The 21377-nt window shown below is 35.1% G+C and overlaps 1 protein-coding gene across 10 annotated transcripts in view; it reads right to left on the minus strand.

Annotated features, from left to right (window-relative positions):
* Positions 1-374: 374 nt before the first annotated feature.
* The window catches only part of LOC144978343 (sorbitol dehydrogenase-like), a 24778-nt gene continuing 3775 nt past the window's right edge, over positions 375-21377 (minus strand). Inside the window, exons 1-10 of one of the 10 annotated variants that reach the window (XM_078924240.1) lie at positions 20898-21377; positions 20389-20422; positions 19021-19125; positions 16975-17034; positions 14944-15103; positions 12650-12768; positions 10459-10524; positions 9321-9496; positions 6867-6988; positions 375-3352 (exon numbers count right to left, since the gene is read on the minus strand). The exon at positions 20898-21377 is cut by the window's right edge and continues 1833 nt beyond it. In XM_078924240.1, coding sequence (XP_078780366.1) covers positions 3196-3352; positions 6867-6988; positions 9321-9496; positions 10459-10524; positions 12650-12768; positions 14944-15103; positions 16975-17034; positions 19021-19111 — 951 coding nt within the window. In that variant the 5' untranslated portion in view covers positions 19112-19125; positions 20389-20422; positions 20898-21377 and the 3' untranslated portion in view covers positions 375-3195. Of the gene's footprint in view, positions 3353-6866; positions 6989-9320; positions 9497-10458; positions 10525-12649; positions 12769-14943; positions 15104-16974; positions 17035-19020; positions 19126-20388; positions 20423-20897 lie in introns of those variants that run through there. The other 9 variants (XM_078924243.1, XM_078924244.1, XM_078924242.1 and 6 more) reach the window with 9 other exon arrangements.

Consider the following 21377-nt stretch of genomic DNA (forward strand, 5'->3'; position numbering starts at 1 on the left):
CAGTGTTACTAAGTTACCATGCATCATTAGGAAGGAAGTGACGTTGCGACTGTTGAAGAGTATTTCGACAATCAAAATTTCCATTCCAACTCAACGGTGGATTTGAAAGGCATTCCTTTGAAATTATTTGAAGCATAATTTGAGCAACTGCATTGAGACATAAACTTAAACAATCCAATTGGTTGGGTTTGGAACATAGGTAAAAGGCTTAAGTGCACACACATTTAAATATTTTCTACTTGATGCCAGTGATTTTGAAAAATGACCGTTTCAGGTCATGACATTGTACTGTAAAGCATCTAAAAGTTGAAATCAATAACTGCAAAATTTTTTAATATTATAGCACAAATAAGAAAAATCCTCAATACGGTATGTGTTGTTTTCAAATGGAATTTTAATTTTATTTATCCTTGTAAATGGAATAGACATGCAAAACATCAATGCCATACAAAAGCCAGTTTTATAGATTACAATACTAACACCCATACATGAGGGTACTTTATTAATATAAAAATTAAGGCTCAGAGTAAAAGCACAAATATAAATCAGTTAGTACAATTATCTTTAAAAAAGAAGGGAAAATATTCAAAAAGGCAAAATAGATTTGAATAATTTATAATGAAAAAAGTATACATGCATGCACACTTACAAACGAGCATTCTCACATACAAGAGAAAAGTACACAAAATCCTCACATGTACACACAAACATATACACTGCAGTCCGCTTATGTTGATAAGTTTTCTTATCCGGACTAGCTCACGGATGGAGTTTATGGTTGGTGAAAAAATTGTCAGAACTTTTTGAACACGCGAAAATAGACAACAGGACAAAAATATGGATTAATTAATAAACACAACACAGATATGACACGTCAATTAACTAGTTAAATCATGTCACTTTCCCCTACAGATTTATAATGAGGTCCTTATTACATGGTACCAAAAAAAATAAATCCCAATTATTTGATAGTGCCGCACAGGTTTTGGTTCTCGAGAACAGGAACATCAGGAACACAGCTCAACCAGGAACATGTTCCTGGTCCTATGTCAAGTGTCAACAAAAAGATGTGATTTGGTGAGAAGGGTGAGGAAGGGTTCAGTCTACGGGCGAAGAATGACACGAGGAGGTGGGGATGGGTGGACGTTGTTATTGTTATGCTGTGTCCATGTATGCATGTATGTGTGTGTAGAGAGAGAGAGCGCACACGCAAATCAGCCTACGTTCCTCCCTCCTCCCTCTCAGTCTGTACCTCTCGTCTGTGGTTGGATTCACCAACAAACACGAGTATGCACGCCGTACTACTTAGGACATGACTAATACGAAACTCTTCGACCGGAACAATCGCGAATCGCTCCAATTTGGACCAGGAACAACGCCACCAGGAACACAATTGTAGCAGGAACATGAAAATGTTCCGAATGCCCGGCGCTATTATTTGAGGGCCCAGGTCTGAGTTAGTTGTAAAATGAAAGGAAGAGAACAATTCCTACCCTTTTGAAGGATGTATCTTGTGCTTGACACGGGAAGCTGCGTATCTTCGCTCCTGTTTGTGTTAAATGTTAACACTGATTCTTTCGTTTATTTGGATTAATTCTTATAAAAGAAGACGACGAAGAAGAAGAGGTGGTGCAGTCGTGTGAGAGCTTTCGAAGAAGAATATATGTTTCGAAGTAATATAATTATTTTTTTTCCATCTCACATCCAGATGGAACCAATAAATCATAGGGAAAAAGATATGAGACACGGAGAAATGCATGCGTGTCGGTAGCAAAATAGAGAGAAACCTTCCGGTCCGGGAAGCTACGACACACTTCTGTGCATGTGTTATTTACTGACTAGGCGTGTGTTAGACGACTCGTACGAACTTCGCGGCCCTCTCTCGCTGGCTGTGGCACAGTAGCTAGGCAGTGAATACATCCACGTCTAGTGGAGTATGTAGGTAGCATGATAATATTATAGCTAACTGATAGACGGCCTAGTTTTGTTTTGTCTTTGATGCGGACAAATAAAAAGTTTTTTTTTGTTTTTTTTTTAAAGTCGGCATTTGAAACGGAATAAAATCTGATTTTTTTCGAAGAATGAACTGAAAGTCTTTTATTTTCTTTTTTATTGGTTCTGTTCTTTGACCTTACGAATTTTATTTTTACTATTGATTTAAAAAAAAAAAATATTGGCAATTATAGAGCAAAATCGTAATGTCTGAAATCCGACAATAGTCAGAAGATTTACAGGCCTGATCTTACGCGTTTTAAATTACTAATTATTTAGAACAGAAAAATCGGGACCAGCCTCAGAGTTTATTTTAAGCGAGAGTTTATCTAAAGCAGACTGCAGTGTAGATGCTTTACTCATAATACTGTTGATATACAGTTTGTGTCATATAGGAAAGCATATTATCATGACTCATTAACAAAAACATATTTACCCGCATGATTTTTCTTTCAATGTACAGAATGGAACACAAACATCAAAACAATGTTAATAAAATTTAACAAATTGGTTGTAAAAATAAACGAATGATTAAAATAAGGTATTCATTTAAGTAAAGAATTTTTTTTTAAAACAGCATTACAAATGGTTTACAGAGAAAACTGACAAACTGAAAATGGCTGAACCCAAAATTATAGGTAAACAGGAAACAACTTGAAATGCTGTTATTTTTCCCTCTTTGTTATTGTTTTCAAACTTTCAACAATCCATAGAGGTTTGCCACCTATTTCTGATGAATATAGACCAAGACAATCTTAATATGCTAGATGAGTGAAAGTAAATTAATGCCCACGCACGGTTTACTCTGCCTTTTAAAACATTTTAAATGTATGACTGACTCTATGCCCGTCAATGCTAAAAAAAAAAAAGCAGGTATACAAGTGAAATGAAATCTTAAGTGATGAATTATATTGAAAAATCCTGTTTCTTGAGAATAGAACCATAGGTGGAGAGGGGACTCAGGCGATAGGCAATTTCATGGAAACAACACTACTAAAAAATTAAATTAAGATTATATTTTGGCTTCATTTTAGTTAAATTATAAAGTCCATTAGGGATCAAAAAATACATCTTTTCTTATTCTTATTTTAAAATTTTAAACATCTTTTTGGATATTTTTTCTTTTTTTGTAGGTCTCTTTGAATACCCATAGCTTGATTGAAATAAATTTATATATAATATTCTCGGCTTACTATATTCAAATTATTCACACTGAATAATAACTTTAATGGCTTGGCAATTCCTATCAAAAGCAGTTTTAAATGCTTGCAATGATTCCTCTAGCTTGTAGCGATGTGTGATGAGCTGAAGCAAACGTGGCAATCGATTCTGTTTAATCAGTTCAAGGGCGGTTGGATAGCTGTTTTGTGAGAGCAAAAAATATTTTTTTTAAATTGAATATCAGAACAAATACAAAACATACAATTATAAAATCGTGATTTAAAAAACCACACATTTTATACACTTTAATGCACCGTAGTTCATTAAAATGAGTCATCTGAATTCACTTATTGACAACTGGGTTGTTTGATAAACACAGATCATTGAATAAACATCACAATATATTAACTGAAACATGTAGATATTCCCATCCCGAGAGTACGCTTGTACTAAACATTAACAACCACATCGACAAGGTCATTGTAAATTCCAAGAGATTATAGTGCACCTCGGATACCAGGCCCTCTGATCCAACAAAACCTTGGATACAACGTAAACTTCTTTTATAGTACTAAACCACCCCACATTTGTATCGATGATGTGAAAATAACGTTTTCTGAAAACGCCAGAAACCTGGGAATTTATTTCAGCAGTGACCTGTCCATGGAATATCATGCGACACAACTTTGCAAAGTACTGTATTGTGAAATTCGCCGTATTGGTCAACTTTCGGCATTTTAAAATCAAAATTCCTTAAAGACTCTAGTGTCTGCTTTTGTTTTTAATCGTTTAGACTATTGTAATTCACTCCTATCTAATTCCCCAGGTTTCTTACTTGATAAACTGCAGCGGTTTCAAAATCAAGCTGCTAGAATAGTTTTAAGAAGAAATAAGAGAGAACACACGACTCCAATGCTTTTGACTTAACACTGGCTTCCCATTAGGGCCAGGGTGCTCTTTAAGGTTGGAGTCATGTGTTTTAAATGTTTTCACGGAAGCGCCCCTGCTTATCTTGATGATCTTGTCGAACCATACGTTCCGCCCCGTGCATTGAGATCAGGTGATCATCATCTACTTAAAGTGCCAAAAAAGGGTAAAAAACTCTCTGACAGATCCTTTAGTCACTTTGCACCGACTGTCTGGAACAATCTCCCCTGATCTCCTCTTGACGTCCCTAATGAACTCGCTTTCAGGAAACACTTAAAAACTTATTTATTTCGAGAATTCTTAATTTATTAGTTATTTTATTTGAGCAGACGATGATCACAGGATATTATTATTATTATATATTACTTTATTTTTTAAAGATGTTAAATAGTTGGATGGTGGAAGGTTTGTGTGTGTGTGTGTGAGAGAGAGAGAGAGAGAGAGAGAGAGAGAGAGAGAGAGAGAGAGAGAGAGAGAGAGAGAGAGGGAGGGAGGGAGGGAGGGAGGGAGAGAGGGAGAGAGGGAGAGAGAGAGAGAGAGAGAGAGAGAGAGAGATTTGAATGGATTGAAGTTATTGTTATGCGCCTAGAGCTTTATTGTATAGAGGAGTGGGCGCAATATAAGTAAATTTCATTATTATTATTATTATTATTATTCAACAAAGTAATCAAAACTATGAAGAGCATGCAAAGTAGAGACAAGACTGGAATAAAAAAAATAATCTTGCATCGTTTTCCAAAATCCATGAGCTTATTACACCCCCGCACTGTCTAGTATATCACTTTCAACAGGGCATACGGGTAGGTTGGGGGCACTGTGTGTTTGTGTGTGTGTACTGTAAGTGATGGTGTGACTCAGTGCCAGCAGCAGCAAACACAGCCACATCGCAACGGGATGATTTTGTCTCTCTTTGGTGGTTTGCATATGTGTCATTGAAAAGACAATGAGCAGTGAGGTGTTAAGAAGAATGCGACTCATGGGAGAGACAATGGCCATCAGGGAGGGGGGTTGGGTAAAGGTAGGGAGATGGCCCATTAACCCAATCGGGGCAATATGGCAAGGAGGGTAATTAATTTAACTAACTTTAATTATTACAATGTGATATCCATGGCATATTGTCAAATGTGACACCTCAGATTCAACAAAACCTCAGTTATAATGAACATTTGACTTCCAGTCTTGTCAACTTCATTGTATCTGAGGTGCACTGTAATATAACTCATGACTTTAAACCTGGATGTCTGCCTAATAAAAGAAAAAGCACATGCATACCCTATCGCTCGTCCCGCCAAATGTGGATTATGCATGTACCATTTTGGACCCAAATTGTAAAACACACATTGCTTTGTCTGGCAGTGTTTCATTCACATTTTTTTTTTTTGAGAATTTAATCTTAAACCAGTGCCAGCTCTGTAATTTCTCAATTTGATATTTTTGTAGATAAAATGGAGCTATTCTAATTAGAGTCATGTCTTCATCTTCGCCCTCATCCTCTTGTGTTGTGTGATGCAAGCGAGGGTTCACAGCATAAAACGTATACTTTTGTGAAGAATATAGGTATTAAATTGTCCCAACTATTGGGTAACCTCTGTGGTGTAATGGTTAAAACGTGTCTGATCGGTAATCAGGAGGTATGGGGTTCGATCCCCACTCCATTGAGATGTTTTTTTTCTTGTATTTTTGTTGCTTAATTTGTCTGGCACTGTTTCATACACACTTTTTTCAGATTATTCTTTCATTAGACCTGTAAATTCTCAGTCAATTCGTCAAATTCAAATATTTTTAAAAAGGAAAGAAAGAATTGAATAAAGAAAGAATTCATGAATCACAGTCGAATGACGTAAACTTAATTAGAAATGTTCCACAGCGCTACGTATAGCTCATGGGCCGTTTATATTAATTGGATATATTGCCAAGGCTAAGCGACGCTTTTTAGAACTGCCGAGTCTGAACACATCCCAGTATATTTTCACACAGCCTTCGTAAAATTATTTTTTCACTTTCCAAACCTGTCGTGATCCCAATGGTAGCCAATTTTAACTGAGCCGCTGAGTGATAAATTTCACTGTTTCATCTTAGCCAAAATTGACCACATTTACCTGGAGGACAGTAAAAGTATTTAAAAGAAAAATTCGAACGCCGGAAGTACGTTATGTAGACACCTTCAAATCGAAAGTTAATTGATTGCTACAAGTACAAGTACATCTCGATTGCCTCATATTGTAAACAAATTGGTTGACCGTTTCTAGTTTCTTCACTGATTGGGTACCTAATTATAAGGAACAATGGTAAGTAGCCTAATTAATTCCCTCGCAAATTAGTTTTCTGTAATTGTTTTGCTCAAGCGAGCTTGCTGTTTACTATTATTATTCATTTCAATTTCGATTCTTTGGATTTTTCCACTACGAATTACGAAGAGTTTCAGTAAATTTTTATTGAGCTCATTTACAGGTCTATTTCATAATGCTGATCATTGTTTCTGTTCCCTATTCACAGAGGGCTTACAAGAGTTCCATTCAAATGTTCAGTCAAATAGCTTTTCCACCTCGAAACCTCTTAATTGTAAATCCTTCTTTCTTGGCCTTTCCATTGACAATTTTTCAATATACTCTGACCATCAATTTTAACTGGTGTCTTAGTATAAGATTATGGCATCCTTTGACTAGGTGAAACCAGTTTGTGTACATGCTTTTTCCATAATATAATACCTTTAATTTCATGTTGTAATACTTTTATTAAAGATAGAGAGCCACAACTCTTAGCGGTCAGTTAAAATGAAAACTCACCAATTGGCATATCGAAACACCCCTTTGATGTCCACTTGTTTTGTTGCTGCCATATTGAGAGGTATTTGAGGACTAGGGGAACCACGACCAACCTGGACAACACATCCTCCTGGTTGACATGCCTTGGATTTAAAATTCAAGAATTTTATGAAACCCAAATCTTTATAATAAATATCTTTTAAGCTAACATAATATCTCAGATGCACTAAATGAGTGAACCAGGAGAAATATTTCATTTACATAATTTGGCAATATGTTGCATTTAAGTCTCCGAATGTCTGTTTTGTTTTGTCTTATTTAAACATAAAATAATCAGATGTTTTCATCTTGAAAGCATTAATTTTTCATTGACAGTGATTTCAGCAATTGCTCTGATCATATGTTTCTACTAGGTGAAAATTTATTATCAGCACCTTTGTACCATAGAGTATTTTAAAATGTACCAAAATTTACCACTGAATAATTAAGGAAAAATCTGCAACATATTTGTTCTGTGAATAAGCTGTAATTAAGTCATAGTTTCTGTAAGAAATGTTAATCTGATAATGTATTCTATAACCTTACCAGCATTTTGAATGATGAAAATAATCTAAAATAAACAATGAAATCAGGAATATAAACCCCAAAATACTACGTAGCTAAAATTGAAAAAAAAAATAACAAAAATAATAATGATATAATAATAATAATAATAATAATAATAAATAATAAAGAAGAAGAAGAAGAAGAAGAAGAAGAAGAAGAAGAAGAAGAAGAAGAAAGAAGAAGAAAAAGAAGAAGAAGAAGAAGAAGAAAGAAGAAGAAGAAGAAAGAGAAGAAAAGAAGAAGAAAAGAAGAAGAAGAAGAAGAAGAAGAAGAAGAGAGAGAGAAAAGAAGGGAGAAGGAGAAGAAGAGAGAAGAAGAAGAAGAAGAAGAAGAAGAAGAAGAAGAAGAAGAAGAAGAAGAAGAAGAAAGAGAAGAAGAAGAAGAAAGAAGAAGAAGAAGAAAGAAGAAGAAGAAGAAGAAGAAGAAGAAGAAGAAGAAGAAGAAGAAGAAAGAAGAGAGAAGAAGAAGAAGAAGAAGAAGAAGAAGAGAAGAAGAAGAAGAAGAAGAAGAAGAAGAAGAAGAAGAAGAAGAAGAAGAAGAAGAAGAAGAAGAAGAAGAAGAAGAAGAAGAAGAAGAAGAAGAAGAAAGAAGAAGAAGAAGAAGAAGAAGAAGAAGAAGAAGAAGAAAGAAAGAAGAAGAAGAAGAAGAAAGAAGAAGAAGAAGAAGAAGAAGAAGAAGAAGAAGAAGAAGAAAGAAGAAAGAAGAAAGAAGAAAGAGAAGAAGAAGAAAGGAAGAAGAAGAAAAGAAGAAGAAGAAGAAGAAGAAAAAGAAGAAGAAGAAGAAGAAGAAGAAGAAGAAGAAGAAGAAGAAGAAGAAGAAGAAGAAGAAGAAGAAGAAGAAGAAGAAGACATACCTGCCTACTTTTACGGATCGCCTGTAATTGTTATGGAAATTAGATAACAATTTCGGACATACGGAAATGGAAGAAATATGACGGACTTTGATTTCACAGCAATTTGGTCGCAGTACTAGAGAGAAAAAAAATAAATTATTTTTTTCTCTTAAGTTCCCGCAGTTATCCAAGAAAGAAAGAAAACGTTCCCTTAAAGTTATAAAGGCTACTGCTCAGTTCACCCCCATGATAGATTAGTCGATTACCAGCTCGTAATGGTGGAGGTTAACAACATTTATTTTACGTATTGAAGGTTGTAGATACGCAGTATTTGTTTGTTTTTTTGTTGTTGTTGTTCTTAATTGGTGGAGTATTACCAAAATCGTACCATTTATTACTGATGAATTTTGTGTTGGCTACTGATTTTGAGATGTTCAAGTAGACAGGTATGAAAAGAAGAAGTCCACTTTGCATATATATCCTAGCATTGTCCATGACCATGAATATGACAATGGCAGTCGATGAAATTGACAAGGGATACAAGTAAATTCTACTGTTCACATCTCTGTGATGGCTATCACAAACGGTTCGACTTCACACCAGATTGGCTGTCGTGATAGAAAAAAACAGGGGATACAGGTAAATTCCACTGTTCACACCTCTGTGATGAACTGTACGAACACACACAAAGTTGACAGTCCTGTTAGACTAATTTGCATTTTATGAACCATTGTTTTAAATGATTGAAGACAACGAAAAGGCTATTTCATGGGGACAGTCACTGTCAAATTTTGTCCCCATTAAGCGGTTGGGAATTGGAAAGGGTATGACTTTTTATAGAAAAAAAATTATTCCCAAGGAATCGTCCCAATAAAGCGAGCCCCCAATACCGGCCTGGACTGTAATAATAATAACAATAATAATAATAATAATAAAGTAATAATAGCCATAGCAATATCAATAAAAACAATAATAACAAAAATAATGATTATAATCACCCTCCTCATAATTATAACATAAAACTATTTCAACCATACATGTATTCCCAGCCGCATACTATAGTCAGAGCCACTGCATTCTATTGTGACATCAGCACCATTCCCCATGATACCCTTCACGTCCTGTGCAACAGATTCTTCCTTTTGGTCCAACACATTAAAAACCTTTCTTGCACCAAAGCGTTTAGCGGCATCAAGCCTAAACTGATCAACATCTGAAATAATCAGGTATTCGTGTAAAATATTTTTACTCTGTCTATGGAATCACAACACAGAATATTGAAAAAGTGTCCCCAAAAAATTAATAAATAAATAAAAATGATCATTAAAAAAATAATTTTTACAATTTATAAAATCATATAAAGTTTCAAAAAACGAGAGAGAGAGAGAGAGAGAGAGAGAGAGAGAGAGAGAGAGAGAGAGAGAGAGAGAGAGAGAGAGAGAGAGAGAGAGGAGAGAGAGAGAGAGAGAGAGAGAGAGAGAGAGAGAGAGAGAGAGACACAGAGAGAGAGAGAGAGAGAGAGAGAGAGAGAGAGAGGGAGAGAGGGAGATATTTAAAATACAGCAATATTAGAGATACCTAAAAAAAAAAAAGTCATGCAAACGGTAGCAAAATTTCATTTTAAATGAGGGCAAAGAGAGGAGATTTATCTTATTATAATGGAGCAAAGTCCCAAACATTGTAGCTCTATGGATTTAAAAACTACGAAACCAAGAACATTCTACTTTATATTGTTGATTGGGAACGACAAAACGCTGGGAGTGGTAGCTATATGATTAAAAATGATATTTGGTTTCTTCACAATTTGAATAAAAATTATAAATTATAAAAGACAATGACGAAAAATTGAAAGTCGCCATCAAAACAATGACTTCCTCCACTTCTGGCCATTTAAAAATACCTTCGATCAGCTGCATAAATAACTAATAATATATATATAAAGCATCCTAATAGATTTTTCATGTAGATCCAGGATCAATCTATAGTTGAAACTAAGATCATCTAAATGTCCCAACAATATAATGGCCTGGTACCATACGTCTCCTTGACAAAGTGGAAGAAAACAACAGCTTTCCTTCACCAACTAAGCTAAAAAATGAAGACAAAATGAGTGGGAACGAAGAAGAAAGGGAAATAAAAACAATTGAAGTAAAGGGAGAGTGTTATTCAGATCACCTGTTATAACAACAATGGCCGCTCCAGCATTCTGAGCCACCCACATACACAGTATACCGACAGGACCTGTAACATGCGCATAAAGATAAAAAGATACAAAACAATATTAATAATGATAATAATAATAATAATAATAATAGTATTAATAGCAATAATAATAATAATAATAATAATAATAATAATAATAATAATAATAATAATAATAATAATAACAACAATAATAGTAATAATAACAATAATAATAATCTTATACGAACGGACGCAAGATCACATGACCTTAAAACAAGGAACACAAAGGATATTTTACAAGACACAGAAAAATCTGATATATTGTTATAAATGCTTTTAACACTTTCTCTCATCTCTGACTTTTCACATTTCACACATGTCATTTTCACGATAGCTGTCAAAAATTTATGATTTTTAAAGTTTTTACATTGTGCAATTGCACAGGATCAATAACATTTTGTTCATTTCACTTTTTTATTTCAAAGTCTTATTTTTCTTGTGTGTTCAGTGACCAGCATCCAGCACTTGCTATGAGTGTTCTTGATTAAATATGAGCTCAGAACTGAATCTTTTTAAGTCAGAAAAGTGAGTGGAGCAGGCACTTATGTTGGTAACAACAAGATATGAAGTGAGTAGAAAAGTGCCAGAAGACAATAGAGAATAAAAAATTTTTTCGCGGCGGTGGTGGGGTTTGAACCTGCGACCTTATTGGTACGACAACTCCGCCTGGCAGGTGAGAGCGTGGCTCTACCGTGTGAGCTATCCACGAACACAAAAAATATTCGTTTCAAACCCAAAGTCATTTCTAGATCCCTCTCTCACCCACTTCTTGAGATCGCCGATTCGTTCACCACCATCGCGAAGTAATTTTGACCAGCAGTTAAGCCTAATAGCCAATATTCTCATCACAAACATATAACATAGAAACGATTGAGACATTGAGTATGCTCCGGTGTATGGGGTGAATTTTTAATTCAGAAAAGTGAGTGGAGCAGGCACTTATGTTGGTAACAACAAGATATGAAGTGAGTAGAAAAGTGCCAGAAGACAATAGAGAATAAAAAAACATAAGTGCCTGCTCCACTCACTTTTCTGAATTAAAAATTCACCCCATACACCGGAGCATACTCAATGTCTCAATCGTTTCTATGTTATATGTTTGTGATGAGAATATTGGCTATTAGGCTTAACTGCTGGTCAAAATTACTTCGCGATGGTGGTGAACGAATCGGCGATCTCAAGAAGTGGGTGAGAGAGGGATCTAGAAATGACTTTGGGTTTGAAACGAATATTTTTTGTGTTCGTGGATAGCTCACACGGTAGAGCCACGCTCTCACCTGCCAGGCGGAGTTGTCGTACCAATAAGGTCGCAGGTTCAAACCCCACCACCGCCGCGAAAAAAAAATTTTTATTCTCTATTGTCTTCTGGCATTTTTCTACTCACTTCATATCTTGTTGTTACCAACATAAGTGCCTGCTCCACTCACTTTTCTGAATTAAAAATTCACCCCATACACCGGAGCATACTCAATGTCTCAATCGTTTCTATGTTATATGTTTGTGATGAGAATATTGGCTATTAGGCTTAACTGCTGGTCAAAATTACTTCGCGATGGTGGTGAACGAATCGGCGATCTCAAGAAGTGGGTGAGAGAGGGATCTAGAAATGACTTTGGGTTTGAAACGAATATTTTTTGTGTTCGTGGATAGCTCACACGGTAGAGCCACGCTCTCACCTGCCAGGCGGAGTTGTCGTACCAATAAGGTCGCAGGTTCAAACCCCACCACCGCCGCGAAAAAAATTTTTATTCTCTATTGTCTTCTGGCACTTTTCTACTCACTTCAAATCTTTTTAAGTCACTGCAGTAAAAAAATATTGCTATGAAGATATTGTACACTATCAGATTTTAGCACACTGATAAATGACAAAGTAAACTGGATGCTGAATCGTTTGACATATTTTCTAATCAAGTCTGGTTCATTGGTTGTTTAGCACCTGACAAACAAAATATAGGGCAAGTTTTAGTTTGAGTCAGCACCCCCCCCCCCCCCCCCCCCTTCCTCATATTTCAATATTTGTTAATGTGGAAAGAAGCCAAAAACAAAACCTCTATATTAATAAATGTAAAAAGAAGTGAAAGTAATTTATGGCAAATGATTGTTTGATTCTTTAAACCCTGACCTGCTCCACAAATAAGGACTTTGCTTCCCATCCCCACATTCCCTCTTCTGCAAGCATATACAGCAACAGCAAGAGGCTCCATGAGAGCACCTTCATCACTTCCCACATTGTCCGGCAGTCTGAAATGAATTTTACGCAAAATTACAAGAGGAGATAAATTGAAACCATACGTATCCATATGTAAAACAAATGACTATTTGTAGTTTAGAGTCGTAAGTAATATCAACTCACCATTTACGTTTGCTGCCAAGAACTCCATTCTTATTATTTCCAAGGTCCTATAATGTGACATTCCTGAATTCCCATTTTTCCTCACCTATCACTAATTACTAAAAAAAATTATTTCACTACTATTGCACCCAGTCACAAGATGATACATCCACTTCTCTCTCACTGACGCCATCTCTAGCTAACTGACTACTTTCCAACCCACGCACCAAACTTCTGACCCATAAAATGTAATTACATCAATCTCTGTCTCTGACACCATCCTCCATGCTTACACATTTAGAGCTCACAATAGATTTTACACACCCAGTGTCCACCAAAGCTTTACTCCTATTTCCTTCCACATCAACTTCTATCATCAGTAGTGAATGCGCCATTAACTGGGAGGGGCAGCCACTGGCGCACCAGCCACCCTTTTCCCATTTCTCTGGTACTGGTGACACCGACTTGCTATATGTGCCCTTCTTCGTTACACCTAAAACAGATTATTCCCCTCCTATTATTATAACAATATTGGGCCATGTAAGGACCCCCACATCGGTAACACGCTCCTTTGAAAGAACTTCCTGCTTGTTGAGTACTTGTACCACTTGCCACTGCACACCACTGTAGCCACCACATTATTTTCAAGATTAGCTGTCAACAATCTCACCACAAATATTAAATCACCCAAGTCCCAATTTGAATACTTCTGGAACTTGCTGGAGTTCACAGCTCACTCGGTCTGGGAATCCATTTATGAATGTCAGTCTCACAAGCCAGTCCAACCCTGCCCCTGTGAAACCAGCCAACCCTCCAAGTCTCTTCAATTCATTGGCATAAACATCCACCAATTCTCCCTCCCCATCGTTTTCTCATGAGTTTTCCAAAGGTGTTAAAAGCACTATCAGTGAAGGCCTCTGTCAATTACCTTTCTATCACTGTCACATCTGACTGTTGTTCCTTCCTGAGCTGAAGGCAGAGCTGCCAACCCCATCTGATGAGAATGTGTACAATGGGACCTCAAAACGGGGGAGATTTCATAAAAATGGGTACAATCCTGAAATCAACGGAAACTAACCATTGTGAAAGTAAGAGGAAGGTATACTTACATAAAGTCACACCGCACAAGCTCAATTTCTCAAGACTATAATCCAATCCTTTCAGAATTGTACCCCCCAGCATGAAGATAATTGGTAAAAAAATATAAGGTTTCTCAATAGGCTAGTAACTATGAATTACAACTAAAAAAAACTGAAGTGACTCTGTACACTGAAAATGGGGACAATCTTGGGGGAAATGCGTACAAGCGTACAATCGCTGAAAATGCGTACCATTTCGCAATTTATTATAACAATCCTTTTAACACTAGGTCAATAGTCTTTCAACCTCAATGGCCGAAATAGCATGTTGTTTAATATCGTAGGTAAGTAATATCAACTGACCAGTTTGCCTTTGCTGCCAAGAACTGCCTTCATATTATTATATTATAATGTGAAATTCCTGAATTCCCATATTTCCCAACTGTCTATAACCTATCGCTAATTATTAATAAATTCTTTCTCTACTATTTCACCCAGTCACAAGATGATGCATCCACTTCTCTCTCACTTGCCCTTGAAGTGATCTCTAGCTAACGTGACTTTCAAACATCAACAACACTCCTCTATGTCTTACAGTCCTTTCAGTGTTTCCATTTCCATTTCCCACACTGTCACACCAAATTACACTATTGTTAGACAGAAATCTTTAATGTTTCGTATTATTCACTTGTGGAATGATATTCATTTCGGAACAAAGAATGCTTATTCTCTGGATAGTTTTAAAACTTTGACTAATGGCCCATATAGACATGCAGTTAATTCACCCACGGCCACTGTATTACACTGCAGATAAAAGATCTTTTCAAATAGTCATTTGAGTCACTGCCAATATAACTTTAAAGAAGCTCCAAGCCTTCAGAGAATGCCGTCAAAATTGTATTTGAGGTTTTTAGTGGTACTATACAAGTCAATGAAGGACAGTAATTACTACTGATATCAATCTGTTTATTTGAAGGAGAAGGAAATACAAAGTGTCAAACTTACTTAAAACAAAAATCTGCTGGATGAGCATAGTAATAGCATAGATTCCCATTGACAGGAGGCGTGGCACAGAACTTGATGCTTGGGCAAAGATTGTAACTTCCTGTTTTGCACAAATGACAACTCCTACAAGGAACACCAGGTTCAATAGCAACTCTGTCACCTGCAATGAGATATAAAGCAATTACCTGATGTATTTAACACTGATGATTCAAAACCAGTCTATTTCCATAAATATCTGAAACAGTAATTTCCTTATTCTTACTTAGTGTACAAGCCCTTGAAAGTGCATTCCATGACCATGTGCTAGTAAGAGGAATGCTGAATGCAATAAATTAAATAAAATCATTGGTTCGTTAATATCAGCACATCAATGCTCTCTGTCATTATATCTTTTATTATTTCATGAGTTTTTCAATTCTATGGATAACAGTTATGAGTATCACTTTTATTTACAAAATTATTGTATGGTAAGATATCATTTTATAATCTCTGTTTTGCACTCTGTTTATAAGACCTTTAAGATACATTAAAGACCAAAAAAAAAATCAATTGCAAAACATATTCCATCTAAAGAGCAAATCTAAATTAAGCCTTTAAACAATTATTTCTTAAATCAATCAGCCTAACTTACCGTTACATATTCTCTCGATTACGAAGTGATATCTATAAACATAATACTACAGCTAAAGAGTACAAAAATATGTACACCTATTTGCTCCATCACTTCCCTTCCAAGGCCATCAAGGGTCTTGTGCCATTTTTGACATGGAAAATTGCAAATGAAAACTCCCAAAATTGCACCCAAAATTCCAAAAATCGCATGCAAAAAATGCAAAAATTACAAGGAAAAATTGCAAATTTAAGACGTTTTCAATAAACAGCGCACAATAATTTATTCTTGCTTTAATTCTATGACAAGCACAGTCCACCAATTTTAGTTGGTAGAATTATACAGTATTGTGTCCATAAATTACATTAAATTACATTGATATTGACATTGCACACACAGAAAAGAAATAATATGCCAGGTATATACAGGGGATGCCACCAGGAGATTTTGAAGAAAAAAAAAACCAACACTTTTACACAAATGCATGGATTCCTAACAATTATGTGGTAGAAAAGCTCATAAATTTATTTGTTAAAATTATTATTATTATTATTATATTTCCAAGTACATCTATACATCATAATAATACAGTGGAACCCGGGAGTAACGAGATCGAGGGGACCCGCCATATAAACTTTCTATTTCTGAGTTACATGAATCTATGTTTATGATAGTATATCAAACACCTATTAAAAAAAATATAAAAAAAAAAAAAAAAAAAATATATATATATAATAGATTGATGTTAGCAATAAAACTATTATTAAATTGTCTATGTCAGTCCCGGGCTGTTGTCTTGGAGCCATTCTTTGCTGAATTATTAGACATCATGAGCGATATTTTTTCTCTCCATACAACTCAAAACTCAATTTCGGCACAAATCCAATAAAAGTCTACTAGAGGATGATAAATTGCCGGGATGAGTCAATCGATTGAAAACAATGAATTATCTACTTCCTGTGTTGTCAAGGGAAGCTACTCGCGAAATCTTTAATAGTTTTGTGTGACGGTGGCAATAGTATTTTCCTATGTTTAGCATTATAAAGTATATGATTATATGTGACTCCAGAACATGGAAAATTGCGGTCCCATTGCGGTAACAGCAATAAATCGCGGCAGCAAGCGCCGTGATTTCCTGGAGGGACAGCCAGTGTGTCTAGACTAACGTCATGAATATGGGAGTGTCACCAAAATTCATGAAACTGAGCAGAGGTGTCAAAAGATGAACTTAGCGGAAAATGTTTGACACAGCAAAAACGGGAATATTTCTGAAAAAATCCTAAAATCCCGGAATTCCGCAGATACGCGGAAAATTATCATCACTGAAACATGTGACGTATTGTGTAGTTCATTAAGCATGGTGAATCTGTGGGAATGAACTATGTAAATGTCCATAAAATCATATTTTATAAAACTCTTACCTTTCTTCAAATTTCTCACCCCAGATCCCACTTTAACAACAGTACCACTTGCTTCATGACCTTACAAAAAATATGGAGAAAGAGAAGGGGAGGAGAGGGGAGGGGAGGTACAAACATTTAAGGAATGCTGGTCTGATAATCTCTATTGATAAGTTTTATAGAATTTAATTGTGCGGATTGCATGGTGACTCTACATAATCTGGCAATAAGTGGCAGATCTGTAGCTTATTTTGAAATGGCCAACTGGGATAAACATTAAACTCAAATATGGTAAATATAACTGCGTGTGTTTAGAATTAGAATTTTTTTAAAATATCCCCTGTACCTAATCTTGTACATCCCTTGTGTCAGTTTGATACTTTTTATTCTAATATATCATATCAAACGACTTTACATAGGCCATTACAAGCACAAAACCCTTTAAACAAGTCCATATTACACATAGAGAATGTTGTTTGCTATGTTGTGATTTGGAAATAGAAGGAGAGAAAAATTAGGTCTTTAAAGTTCATGTTCATTTCATTAATTTTGGTGATGTAATGACCAATGAGAATAAATGTATGACATTGCCTTATATGATGGTGAAAACCAAATGCAAATATCTATAATCGTTTTAGAATAAAAAGTCTGTGAAATCAGGGAAAGACTTTATGGACATCCTGTATACAAGGAGTATGAAAGCATTCCCAAAGCTTGGACAGTTTCCCCCATTTTAACATCCCTCTCATTAACATAAATAAATCAAACAATAAAAAAGAACGAACAAAAAAAAACCCTAATAAAGAGCATGTTCGTACGAACATGATCCTACCAATGCCAAACATAAATGCTCAATACAGACACAAAAGCAAAATTATTACAACAAAAATTAGGAGCAATAGAATAGCCGTTGGGGTCACTAAAAGGGCCAGAATAAGAAATGAAGAAATATGGAAAAGGGTTGAAATTGGTCCTAGACAGACACAACTTGTACTTGTATCGAACATCAATGAATCAAGTACTTTGGACATCTCTTCAAAATGAATCCTAATTTACTGACACAATGATCCTACAATAACAGATTTTAAAGCAATTGGCCCAAGGGTAGACCAGGGAAATGATGGTGTGACAAACATTAAGAACATTTTGGGATGGCACATCATCACCATGAAGTCTGTATCCAATATAGTTCCTACCAAATCTTTGCATCTCCCTCAACACCAGCCACAAGGTAATCTGAAGCAATTGTCATCTAGAAACACTTAGCTTCCTCTTGTGAGGCCCTACTTGAATATGGCACAGTTGTATGGGATCAGTTCCACAAAGGAGACATAGACGAGCTAGATATTGTCCAATGTAAGGGAGTCTGGTTTATCAAAGGGGACTATGCTACCAGAACACCTGGCTGTCAAGATGTTAAGAAACCAAGATCGACCAGACTTGCGTAGCCGACATAGAAACCTCCACTTAATAAATAACTATGTGTTCAAAATAGTCCATGATGATATCCCACCAATACCACCACAAGAATATTTTTGAGATCAGCTTGGCAAAAGAAAAATAAAAGCCGAGACCTATAGAGACTACAAACCCCCCCCCCCCCCCCCCCAAAAAAAAAACAACTTCATTGAAAAATATATCAGAAATAATGAGATGTGTTTCAAAATACCCATTGCCACAGAAAAATACAGGCACTCCTCTTTCATTGAAACCATCATTGACTGGAACCATCTGGATAACTTTACAATATCATTAAACATCACTACAAGAATTCACAATTGACTGTGTTAATTGGCCTCGTCAAAAACAGGCTACGGCAGCAAAGCCAAAATGGTATATCTGCAATATATGGCACAGAAACAGGAGAGAAAACTATAGTAAGGTAAGTAAGATATTTCAGTAGGTTCTATTACCATTTTTCTTTTGCATTAGAGGCATTGCAAAGCTAATTTGAGGATTGTGAATCTGCAAAAACGCAATTTATATGCAAATGTCATATGTAATTTTTTTAAAAATTGAATTAACAAATAATTACCGAGAAGAGAAAAAAAAAGGAAACGTAGTTACCTATCACCATGGGTTCCTTCAATGTAAACATGCCACAATAGCCATGGGACCAGTACTTTATGTCTGACCCACAAATTCCCACACTGGACATTCGTAGAAGCACATCTTTCAAAATACACCCAAAAAAAAAAAAAATGGAAAGATAATAAAGAATTATATATCAACTTTGCTCTCTTCTGGTGAACATAGTGAAAAATAAAAATTAAAAATTAAAAATATTATCAAAATAATCAACTTAGGTAAATTTCAAAAGGTAAAACGAACAACAAAAATAAATAATAAATATAAAATTTTTAAACTCCAAACTTTGAGCCAACATGTGTAGCTCATTTAAACAACTTCTCATGTAATGTAAACAATACATGTAATGAAATATAATTCTTCCACATGGCAAATACCAAAACATTAGATGAATGTAATATATTTAACATTGTTTCCAAATAAAATGAATGGATCGGATTAATTATTAATCATATCTTTTTAGTTAAGCCATATATATATTTTTTCATTTCTTGTGATATACAAAGTATTATCAACATTATTATTATTATTATTATTAGGGTCTTGATGGCATCAGTCCCTGGTTCAGTTGAAGGTTTTTCCTGACCTCTATCCAGCCAGAAGTAATTTGGTTTGAAGGAAAGTACTTTGCAATCATACTTGTTAAGCAGTTGTTTCTACCTGTTTAACCCCACAAAAAGTGGATTAATCTTCTGCTCCATAGGCCTAAGAGCTAAAAAAAAATATAATAACTTTATTTTTAATTATAATCATTATCATCTTTTTCAGTATTTAGGATTCAATAACAGCTCTTTTATATCATGGTTTCCAAGGTGGAGGACCACCATCTTACTGAAAAATTATCTATAGCCAATATTCACGTAGTTGGAATGCTGCATAAAATTCTAGCATATAAATAGACATTTACAGTCATTGTAATCACGGTAAAGAAAATTGGGCCTATTCCTTTTGTACATCTGCCGACACCAAAAATTCACATCGTATCTCAGTAAATTTAGAAGTCCCATTTCTGTGTCTGTATTTTAAAAATTGTTTTCATATCCTGTAATGGTCTGTCAAACTGGGCTATGAAACGTCATTACAATCAACCACATTACACAAATAGAATTTTGTTGCACTGTTGTGATTCCGAAATAGGAGAGAAAAATGATGTTTTTAATTTCATGTTCATTTTGCTAACTTTGGTGATGAAATCAGACGAACAATAGGCATAAATATATGACTTTTCTTAGAAGATGGTGAAAACCAGATGCAATTATCTATAATAGTTTTAGAATAAAAATACTTTGAAATCAGGGACAAACGTTATGGACACTGTTTATCAACTGTTGATTACATATATCATACCATTTTCTCATATTCTTGGTGTAGAAATATTCTCCTGTGAAGAAAAAAATAAATACCTATTCAAAATTATCTTTAAAATTCCCTTGCTTTTTATGATTACCGATTGACATATTAGGATTACAGATTGACAAGCAAATCCCCCTCCTTGTTCCAGACATAAAAAGATTTAGGCATTTTTAGGCTTTTATCTGGTGGAAAAGATGTACAGTGCAAATTTAAGTATGACAACATGAAACTATGTTATCTCTATCACTGTTGGTAAAAACAATGAGAATAAAATATAACGCCGCATGAAAATGTCTATCTGCATCAGACAAAAACTGAATGATGACGAAAAAGAAATTATGTTTGATAGAAGCCAACACATGAAAATTATGCATAGAATTGAAATGCGTGTTTCATTATTTCTGGCTGCCATGTTTATATATACAGAGTAGACAATATACAAATATACAAAAATGCAAATCAATGGAAAAAGGAAATCATGATATTCATAAATAAAATCTCACCTAATGGTCTGTATTTTGTTTCTTCATTGCAAGTCTGACAGGTCAATCAAAATAAATATTGACTGCAGAGAATATACCATATCCTATATCACATCTTATTGCAATTCCTAATTTTAACTCCATTCGATTTCATAAAATGTCATTCCTATTATAAACTGAGACCATCCTGGAGATACAACCATGAGACAATTAGATTCTTCACACAACGACATATTGAAATAATATCTTTGGTAGATTGGTGTAAGTAAGTAGGCAGGAACAATTAAACTGTCATAAAATATTACGTCTTCGAATTGTAGAAAAGAACTCAATGTAAAACTTATGAAAAGAGCAAATGCCAACAATAATGAAAGAAGAAAAGTGGGTTCTGTACACATATATCATAAATCTAATCTAAATCATTGTCTTCCTCCTCTTTTGGTTTCGGCATATCTGGGATGTCAAAACGATAACACAAGCAGCCATTTACCCTCTTTACTT

This window comes from Berghia stephanieae, chromosome 8 (assembly GCF_034508935.2).
Source record: "Berghia stephanieae isolate SIO BIC M18660-M18661 chromosome 8, UCSD_Bste_1.3, whole genome shotgun sequence".
Classification (NCBI taxonomy): Eukaryota; Metazoa; Mollusca; class Gastropoda; order Nudibranchia; family Aeolidiidae; genus Berghia; species Berghia stephanieae.